This window comes from Eubalaena glacialis, chromosome 1 (genome assembly GCF_028564815.1).
Source record: "Eubalaena glacialis isolate mEubGla1 chromosome 1, mEubGla1.1.hap2.+ XY, whole genome shotgun sequence".
NCBI lineage: Eukaryota > Metazoa > Chordata > Mammalia > Artiodactyla > Balaenidae > Eubalaena > Eubalaena glacialis.
The window spans coordinates 171,256,130-171,266,870 of NC_083716.1; the positions used below are offsets into that span (position 1 = coordinate 171,256,130).

The 10,741-nt window shown below is 38.0% G+C and overlaps 1 protein-coding gene across 1 annotated transcript; it reads right to left on the minus strand.

Annotated features, from left to right (window-relative positions):
• Window positions 1-9,202: 9,202 nt before the first annotated feature.
• LOC133098085 (protein kish-A-like) lies at window positions 9,203-9,550 on the minus strand. The gene has a single exon (XM_061200794.1). The coding sequence runs from the start codon at window positions 9,465-9,467 to the stop codon at window positions 9,249-9,251; it is 219 nt and encodes a 72-aa protein (XP_061056777.1). The 5' UTR covers window positions 9,468-9,550; the 3' UTR covers window positions 9,203-9,248.
• Window positions 9,551-10,741: the final 1,191 nt, after the last annotated feature.

Here is a 10,741-nt window from a genome sequence, read left to right on the forward strand (position 1 = left end):
GTGTGTGTAGGTATGTGTGTGTGTGTGTGTATGTAGTGGGAACTTCACAAATATATTACACATATTCTTGCTTTGGTCTAAAGTCATTAGTGCTTGCTGTCCCTGTTAGAACTTAGTCAGATAAAAATAGGCTCCTCCGTATCCCTCCCTTTCTGTGGCCTGAGTGAGCAAGAGAGCCCTAATCAGCCACTGCTTTAATACCCTCCTGTCTGGCCGGGGAACAGACGCCTGAGGGCAGCCTACATGCAGAGGCGGGGCCAAAACCAAAGCTGAACCCCAGGAGCTGTGCGAACAAAGAAGAGAAAAAGGGAAATCTCTCCATGCAGCCTCAGGAGCAACGGATTAAATCCCCGCCACCTGCTTGATAAACCCTGCATCTGTGGAATACCTACCTGAATAGACAATGAGTGTTCCCAAAAGTGAGGCGGTGGACTTTGGGGGCAACTGTGGACTTGAGGTTTGCTTTCTGCGTTTGATTTGTTTTTGGTTTTATGTTTATCTTAGTTTAGTTTTTACTGTTTGTTTTCATTTGTGGGTTTGTTTATTGGCTTGGTTGCTCTCTTCCTTTTTTTTTTTTTTTGTGAGTGTGTGTGTATACGTTTCTTTGTGTGATTTTGTCTGTTTAGTTTTGCTTTTACTATTTGTTTTGGGGTTCTGTCTGTTCAGTTTTTTCTTTTTCTTCCTTTTCTTCTGTGTGGTGTGGCTGGCAGGGTCTTGGTGCTCCGGCCGGGTGTCGAGCCTGAGCCTCTGAGGTGGGAGAGCCAAGTCCAGGACGTTGGACAACTAGAGACCTCCCGGCCCCATGTAATATTAATTGGCAAGAGCTCTCCCAGAAATCTCCATCTCAACACTAAGACCCAGCTCCACCCAACAGCCAGCAAGCTCCAGTGATGGACACCCCATGCCAAACAACTAGCAAGACAGGAACACAACCCCACCCATTAGCAGACTAAGTTCACAGACACCGCAAAACACAGCACCGGATGCAGCCCTACCCACGAGAGGCACAAGATCCAGCCCCACCCAGCAGAAAACAGGCACCAGTACCGCCCAGCAGGAAGCCTACACAAGGCACCAAACCAACCTCCCCAACTGGAGGCAGACACCAGAGGTAAGAGGAACTATGAACATGCAGCCTGCAAAAAGAGACCCCAAACACAGTAAGCTAAACAAAGTGGGAAGACAGAGGAATATGCAGCAGATGAAGTAGCAAGGTAAAAACCCACCAGACCAAACAAAAGAAGAGGAAATAGGCAGTCTACCTGAAAAAGAATTCAGAGTAATGATAATAAAGATGATCCAAAATCTTGGAAATAGATGGAGAAAATACAAGAAATGGTTAACAAGAACCTAGAAGAATTAAACAGCAAACAAACAGTGATGAACAACACAATAAATGAAATTAAAAATTCTCTAGAAGGAATCAATAGCAGAATAACTGAGGCAGAAGAACGGATAAGTGACCTGGAAGATAGAATAGTGGAAATAACTACCACAGAGCAGAATAAAGAAAAAAAGAATGAAAAGAATTGAGGACAGTCTCAGAGACTGCTGGGACAACATTAGATGCACCAACATTCGAATTATAGGCTTCCCAGAAGAAGACCAGAAAAAGAAAGGGATTGAGAAAACATTTGAAGACATTATAGTTGAAAACTTCCCTAACATGGGAAAGGAAATAGTCAATCAAGCCCAGGAAGCACAGAGAGTCCCACACAGGATAAATCCAAGGAGAAACACGCCAAGACACATATTAATCAAACTATCAAAAATTAAATTCAAAGAAAAAATATTAAAATCAGCAAGGGAAAAGCAACAAATAACTTATGAGGGAATCCCCATAAGGTTAACAGCTGATCTTTCAGCAGAAACCCTGCAAGCCAGAAGGGAGTGGCAGGACATATTTAAAGTGATGAAAGGGAAAAACCTACAACTGGGATTACCCAGCAAGGATCTCATTCAGATTCGACGGAGAAATTAACACCTTTGCAGACAAGCAAAAGTTAAGAAAATTCAGCACCACCAAACCAGTTTTACAACAAATGCTAAAGGAACTTCTCTAGGCAGGAAACACAAGAGAAGGAAAAGACCCACAAAAACAAACCCAAATCAATTAAGAAAATGGTAATATAAACATACATATCAATAATTACCTTAACTGTAAATGAATTAAATTCTCCAAACAAAAGACACAGACTGGCTGAATGGATACCAAAAAGAGACCCGTATATATGCTGTCTACAAGAGACCAACTTTGGACCTAGGGACACACACAGACTGAAAGTGAGGGGATGGAAAAAGATATTCCATGCAAATGGAAATCAAAAGAAAGCTGGGGTAGGAATTTTCATATCAGAAAAAATAGACTTTAAAATAAAGACTATTACAAGAGACAAAGAAGGACACTAGATAATGATCCAGGGATCAATCCAAGAAGAAGATAAAACAGTTGTAAATGTTTATGCACTCAACATAGGAGCACCTCAATACATAAGGCAAATGCTAACAGCCATAAAATGGGAAATCGACCATAACACAATAATACTAGGGGACTTTAACACCCCACTTACACCAATGGACAGATCATCCAAAATGTAAATAAATAAGGAAACACAAGCTTTAAATGACACATTAAACAAGATGCACTTAATTGATATTTATAGGACAGTCCAGACAAAAACAACAGAATACACTTTCTTCTCAAGTGCACGTGGAACATTCTCCAGGATAGATCATATCTTGGGTCACAAATCAAGCCTCGGTAAATTTAAGAAAATTGAAATCGTATCAAGTATGTGTTCCAACCACAACGCTTTGATACTAGATATCAATTACAGGAAAAATACTGTAAAAAATACAAACACATGGAGGCTAAGCAATACTAAATAACCAAGAGATTGCTGAAGAAATCAAAGAGGAAATCAAAAAATACCTAGAAACAAATGACAATGAAAACACGATGACCCAAAACCTATGGGATGCAGCAAAAGCAGTTCTAAGAGGGAAGTTTATAGCAATGCAATCCTACCTCAAGAAACAAGAAAAATCTCAAATAAACAACCTAACCTTACACGTAAAGCAATTAGACAAAGAAGAAAAAAAAAACCCAAAGTTGGCAGAAGGAAAGATATCATAAAGATCAGATCACAGGGACTTCCCTGGTGGCGCAGTGGTTAAGAATCCGCCTGCCAATGCAGGGGACGCGGGTTCAAGCCCTGGTCTGGGAAGATCCCACATGCCACTGAGCAACTAAGCCCGTTTGCCACAACTACTGAGCCTGCGCTCTAGAGCCCATGAGCCACAACTACTGAAGCCCACATGCCACAACTACTGAAGCCCGCGCACCTAGAGCCCGCGAGCCACAACTACTGAAGCCCACGTGCCACAACTACTGAAGCCCGCGCACCTAGAGCCCGTGCTCCACAACAAGAGAAGCCACCGCAATGAGAAGCCCGCGCACCACAACGAAGAGTAGCCCCCGCTCACCGCAACTAGAGAAAGCCCACGTGCAGCAACGAAGACCCAATGCAGCCATAAATAAATAAATAAATAAATATATAATTAAAAAAAAAAAAAAGATCAGATCACAAATAAATGAAAAAGAAATGAAGGAAACAGTGGCAAAGATCAATAAAACTAAAAGCTAGTTCTTTGAGAAGATAAACAAAATTGATAAACCATTAGCCTGACTCATCAGGAGAAAAAGGGAGAAGACTCAAATCAACAGAATTAGAAAAGAAAAAGAAGTAACAACTGACACTGCAGAAAATACAAAGGATCATGAGAGACTACTACAAACAACTATATTCCAATAAAATGGACAACCTGGAAAAAATGGACAAACTCTTAGAAAAGTACAACCTTCCAAGACTGAACCAGGAAGAAATAGAAAATATGAACAGACCAATCACAAGCACTGAAATTGAAACTGTGATTTTAAATCTTCCAACAAATAAAAGCCCAGGGCCAGATGGCTTCACAGGCGAATTCGATAAAACATTTAGAGAAGCGCTAACACCTATCCTTTTCAAACTCTTGCAAAATATAGCAGAGGGAGGACCAGTGCCAAACTCATTCTATGAGGCCACCATCACCCTGATACCAAAACCAGACAAAGATGTCACAAGAAAAAGAAAACTACAGGCCAATATCACTGATGAACATAGATGCAGAAATCCTCAACAAAATATTAGCAAAGAGAATCCAACAGCAGATCAAAAGGATTATACACCATGATCAAGTGGGATTTATCCCAGGGATGCAAGCATTCTTCAATATATGCAAATCAAACAATGTGATAGGCTATATTAACAAATTGAAGAATAAACACCATATGATCATCTCAATAGATGCAGAAAAAGCTTTTGACAAAATTCAACACCCATTTATGATAAAAACTCTGCAGAAAGTGGGCCTAGGGGAACCTACCTCAACATAATAAAGGCTATATGTGACAAACCCACAGCCAACATGATTCTCAATGGTGAAAAACTGAAACCATTTCCTCTAAGATCAGGAACAAGACCAGGGTGCACACTCTCAGCACTATTATTCAACATAGTTTTGGAAGTTTTAGCCACAGTAATCAGAGAAGAAAAAGAAATAAAAGGAATCCAAATCAGAAAAGAAGAAGTAAAACTGTCACTGTTTGCAGATGACATCATACTATACATAAAGTATAAAGGTACACTATACCTAAAGATGCCACCAGAAAACTACTAGAGTAATCAATGAATTTGGTAAAGTAGCAGGATATGGAATTAATGCACAGAAATCTCTTGCATTCCTTTACCCTAACAACGAAAAATCTGAAAGAGAAATTAAGGAAACACTCCCATTTACCATTGCAACAAAAGGAATAAAATACCTAGGAATATAACTACCTAAGGAGACAAAAGAACTGTATGCAGAAAACTGTAAGACACTGATGAAAGAAATCAAAGATGATACAAACAAATGGAGAGACATACCATGTTCTTGGATTGGAAGAAGCAACATTGTGAAAATGACTATACTGCCCAAAGCAATCTACAGATTCAATACAATCCCTATCAAACTACCAATGGCATCTTCCACAAAAGTAGAGTAAAAAATTTTACAATTTGTATGGAAATAGAAAAGACCCCAAATAGCCAAAGCAATCTTGAGAAAGAAAAACGGAGCTGGAGGAATCAGGCTCCCTGACTTCAGACTATACTACAAAGCTACAGTAATCAAGACAGTATGGTACTGGCACAAAAACAGAAATATGGAACAGGCTAGAAAGCCCAGAGATAAACCCACACACACATGATCACCTTAATTTTGATAAAGGAGGCAAGAATATATATAATGGAGAAAAGACAGCCTCTTCAATAAGTGGTGCTGGGAAAACTTGACAGCTACATGTAAAAGAATGAAATTAGAACACTCCCTAACACCATACACAAAAATAAACTCAAAATGGATTCAAGACCTAAATGTAAGGCCAGACACTGCAAAACTCTTAGAGGAAAACATTGGAAGAACACTCTATGACATACATCACAAAAAGATCCTTTTTGACCCAACTCCTAGAGTAATGGAAACAAAAACAAAAATAAACAAATGGGACCTAATGAAACTTAAAAGCTTTTGCACAGCAAAAGAAACCATAAACAAGACGAAAAGACAATCCTCAGAATGGGGGAAAGTATTTGCAAATGAAGCAACGGACAAAGGATTATTCTCCAAATTATACAAGCAGCTCATGCAGCTCAATATCAAAAAAACCAAACAACCCAATCAAAAAATGGGCAGATAAAAAAAAAAAAAAAAAAGGGCAGAAGACCTAAATAGACATTTCTCCAAAGAAGATTTACAGATTGCCAACAAACTCATGAAAGGATGCTCAACATCACTAATCATTAGAGAAATGCAAATCAAAACCACAATGAGGTATCACCTCACACTGGTCAGAATGGCCATCATCAAAAAATCTACAAACGATAAATGCTGGAGAGGGTGTGGAGAAAAGGGAACCCTCTTGCACTGTTGGTGGGAATGTAAATTGATACAGCTACTATGGAGAACAGTATGGAGGTTCCTTAAAAAACTAAAAATAGAGCTACCCTATGACCCAGCAATCCCACTACTGGGCATATACCCTGAGAAAACCATAATTCAAAAAGAGACATGTACCACAATGTTCACTGCAGCACTATTTACAATAGCCAGGACATGGAACCAACCTAAATGTCCATTGACAGATGAATGGATAAAGAAGATGTGGCACATATATACAGTGGAATATTACTCAGCCATAAAAAGAAAGGAAATTGAGTTATTTGTAGTGAGGTGGATGGACCCAGAGTCTGTCATACAGAATGAAATAAGTCAGAAAGAGAAAAACAAATTCCGTATGCTAACACATATATATGGAATCTAAAAAAAATGGTTCTGATGAACCTAGGGGCAAGACAGGAATAAAGACACAGACGTAGAGAATGGACTTGAGTACACGGGGAGGGGGTGGGGAAGTTGGGACGAAGTGAGAGAATAGTATTGACATATATACACTACCAAATGTTAAATAGATAGCTAGTGGGAAGCTGCCACATAGCACAGAGAGATCAGCTTGGTGCTTTGTGACCACCTAGAGGGGTGGGATAGGGAGGTTGGGAGAGAGACGCAAGAGCGGGGGGATATGGGGATACATGTATACATATAGCTAATTCACTTTGCTATACAGCAAAAACTAACACAACATTGTTAAACAATTTTACTGCAATAAAGATGTTAAAAAAAAGAAAAGGCTCCTGAAGAATAATTATTCCCATAGCCAAACCCTGGTTGTTCGCCGATTTATTTTTTTATTGAAGTATAGTTGACTTTCAGCTGGTTCTTTTTATAAGAATGAAAAAGTTTTCATGAAAGAAGTTTTTAGAAATAGGCATTATAACTAATGAACATATATTATACATAATATATATTAATGTATTATATATGTATATATAAATTCTGATCAGTCTTATATTTTTCAATCCTCATCCCACTCTACTCCCACTGCAATCTGAATAAACATTGAAGAATTTATTGAACATATCTGTAATGTATTCTCTTATGATGTGATTTCACAAAAATACAAATCAAAGGCAAGGCCTTTAGGTTATGTTGATTTCTTAATGATTCTTGGTCACAGCTTTCACTATCAACAATGTCCATACTGGAATACAGATCCCTTGATGAGTTATTAGGTTGTTGGGATGACCATTTGTTCCCTATACTTGATTATATAATTGCTTGGTTTTTAAGGTATTTATTGCTGTCTTTCATAGTTATTCTATCTTGTTACTTTTGCTATTGATTATCACTTTTCTCAGTCTGCCACTAGCAATGTCTCCCACCTTAGTTCTCTAATTAATTATGTTATCCTGCTATAGACTGAAAAATCATAATAAATCTGATTTTTACATAGATTTAATAAATATTTGTTAAGCAGAATTTTTGTGTAGAGCACTGTAGTAAGGCACTAACAGAATACCAAGATGTCTAAATGCAGATGCCTGATATATAGCCTCTTTCTTTAGATATTTTTAAGATTATATTTATAGCAGTTTCAGATTCATAGCAAGATTGAGAGGAAAGTACAGAGGTTTCCCATGTACCCTCTGCCTCCACACATGCATCGCCTCCCCCATTATCAATATCCCCCGCCAGAGAGGTACATTTGTTACAACTGATGAACCTATATTAAAACATCATAATCATCAAAAGTCCACAGTTTATATTACTATTCACTCTTGGTGTTGTATGTTCTATGGGTTTAGACATTTATCCATGTATAATGACACGTATCCATCATCATCATATCATACAGTGTATTTTCACTGCCCTAAAATCCTCTATGCTGCACCTATCCATCCCTCCTCCACTCCTCCAACCCCTGTCAACCACTGATTTTTTTTTTTACTGTCTCCACAATTCAGCCTTTTCCAGAATGTCATATAGTTGGAATCACGTCTATGTAACCTCTTCAGATTGGCCTGTTTCACTTAGTAATATGCATTTAAAGTTCCTCCATGTCTTTTCATGGCCTGATAGCTCACTTCTTTTTAGCACTGAATAATATTCCATTGTCTGGATGTACCACAGTTTATTTATCCATTCACCTACTGAAGGATATCTTGATTGCTTCCAGAATTTGGCAATTATGAATAAAGCTGTTATAAACATTTGTGTGTAGGCTTTTGTACAGACATAAATCTTCAACTCCTTTGGGTAAATACCAAGGAGGATGATTGCTGTATCATGTGGTAAAAATATGTTTACTTTTGTAAGAAACCACCAAACTGTCTTCCAAAGTTCTTGTTTTCTCTTGCATTCCCAGCAGCAATGAATGAGAGTTCCTGATGTTTCACATCCTCACAATCATCTAGTGTTGTCAGTGTACCGGATTTTGGCCACCGTGGTATCACATTTTTTTTTTTTTCTGTTTAGCTCTTTTTTACTCTAAGCATGTAGTCTTATTCCAAAAACGACAGTTAGCTGGTCAAATTTATGCTTAAGACATTTATCCATACTTAACCAGAGGTTTCAGAGATGATAACACCAGTCAGGTATTCTGAATTCTTTTATGTTAAATAGGAACATTTTCTCAATAGCACTCCTAAGTCACTTCTCATTTATCTTCCTCCTGAAGAACTGCATAGGCTTGTTTTAAATAGTTTAAATACCTGTAATAAACTACAGTTTGCTAACAGTAGAGGTACTCTGGTTAATACTCAAAATGATGTGGCCAGAGGAAAAGCAAGCATTATTAAATATGAATGCAGTCCTTACCAACACGAATTGAACCTTTTTTTTTTTTTTCAATAAAAAAGCTAGTTCAAGAAGTCTCATTCTATAAAGATTTATCGTTTCCAAATCACGGTGAAAGGAACTTAAGTAATTTACCAATTTTGTTTTCTCCTATGTGCCTTAAAGATACCTCACTAAAAACTGGTATATGACACAATAGAATGACATATGCAGAATGTAATATTGTAGTGACAGTACTGAGGTTGATTGTTACAGACATATTTAAACTCTGAGTATTAAATGGTTACATCCTAATTATTTATATAGAACATTGGTCCAATAACAAAAATAGAGAACAGCAGCTGAAAATTTATCTCATTCAATGTTCAGAGATAAAAGGGTTAACCATTCTTTCCATTATTTTCTGCAGATAAGCCCCTTTTTTTTCATATTTAAATCTGATTGCAACTGAATTCTGGCATTTTTCCAAGCTACTGTATGAAGAGGATGCTGAAGGCCATCACAATACAGCATACTGCAACATAAGGACTCTTCCGTTCACCAATTCTGGCACACTTCCAAAATATACCCAACAACCCAGTTTTATTTCTGTCCAGGAGGCTGGGTGCCAAGGATTGGATATAAGCACAGGTACATATAAGCAGCAAGATTACAGTCAACAGACTCTGAAAATTGAAAATGGCAGACATAGTGAGGCCGGCGAAACCCCAGCCACATCACCCTTCCGGGCCCGGGGCAGAAGAGGCGTACAGGCCCGGCTTGCCTTTCTCGCTCCTTCTGCGGTCTGGTTGGGCCTGTCAGGGTACCTCCTCCTGAGCTGCACCCGTGGTATCACATTTTAATTTGTATTTCACTGACGGCATATGATGTGATCTTTAGAATTTTATATCTATATTTCTCAATATGTTGATTCCAATATTTCTCTCTTGCTCTCTCATCTCTCACTATCTCTACATTTCCTTCCTCAGAATCACATTTAACTCCATTGTTTCAGCCATCTCTTTCATACGTAAGAACACAAAATTTTGAGCACATGTAACAAACTCCAAGATGGTTAAAAAATACAAATTTTTTAATAAACTAGGGGATTCCAACTTGGGGACTTCCTAGGATATTGTCTTTTTCATAAATACCAGTTGGGCTGGTTATTAACCAATTGGCTGAAAAATCTTAGAATCATTTTGAAATCTATGATCTACCTCAACTTTCAAATCTAATCAAATCTTGTGGAATCACGTTTATAATATCTTTTTTTTTGAATTTTATTTTATTTTATTTTTTATACAGCAGGTTCTTATTAGTTATCTATTTTATACGTATTAGTGTATACATGTCAATCCCAATCTCCCAATTCATCCCACCACCACCACCACCACCCCACAACTTTCCCCCATTGGTGTCCATAAGTTTGTTCTCTACATCTGTGTCTCTATTTCTGCCCTGCAAATCAGTTCATCTGTACCATTTTTCTAGGTTCCACATATATGTGTTAATATACGATATTTGTTTTCTCTTTTTGACTTACTTCATTCTGTATGACAGTCTCTAGATTCATCCACGTCTCTACAAATGACCCAATTTCGTTCCTTTTTATGTCTGAGTAATATTCCATTGTATATATGTACCACAAATTCTTTATCCATTCGTCTGTCGATGGGCATTTAGATGCTTCCATGACCTGGCTATTGTAAATAGTGCTGCAATGAGCATTCGGGTGCATGTGTCTTTTTGAATTATGGTTTTCTCAGGGTATATGCCCAGTAGTGGGATTGCTGGGTCATATGGTAATTCTAGTTTTAGTTTTTTAAGGAACCTCCGTACTGTTCTCCATAGTGACTGTATCAATTTACATTCCCACCAACAGTGCAAGAGGGTTCCCTTTTCTCCACACCCTCTCCAGCATTTGTTGTTTGTAGATTTTCTGATGATGCCCATTCTAACTGGTGTGAGGCGATACCTCATT

Bases quoted from the DNA above. Each gene is read 5' to 3' on its own strand.
- LOC133098085 (XM_061200794.1), bottom strand. From the start codon at position 9,467: ATGTCTGCCATTTTCAATTTTCAGAGTCTGTTGACTGTAATCTTGCTG.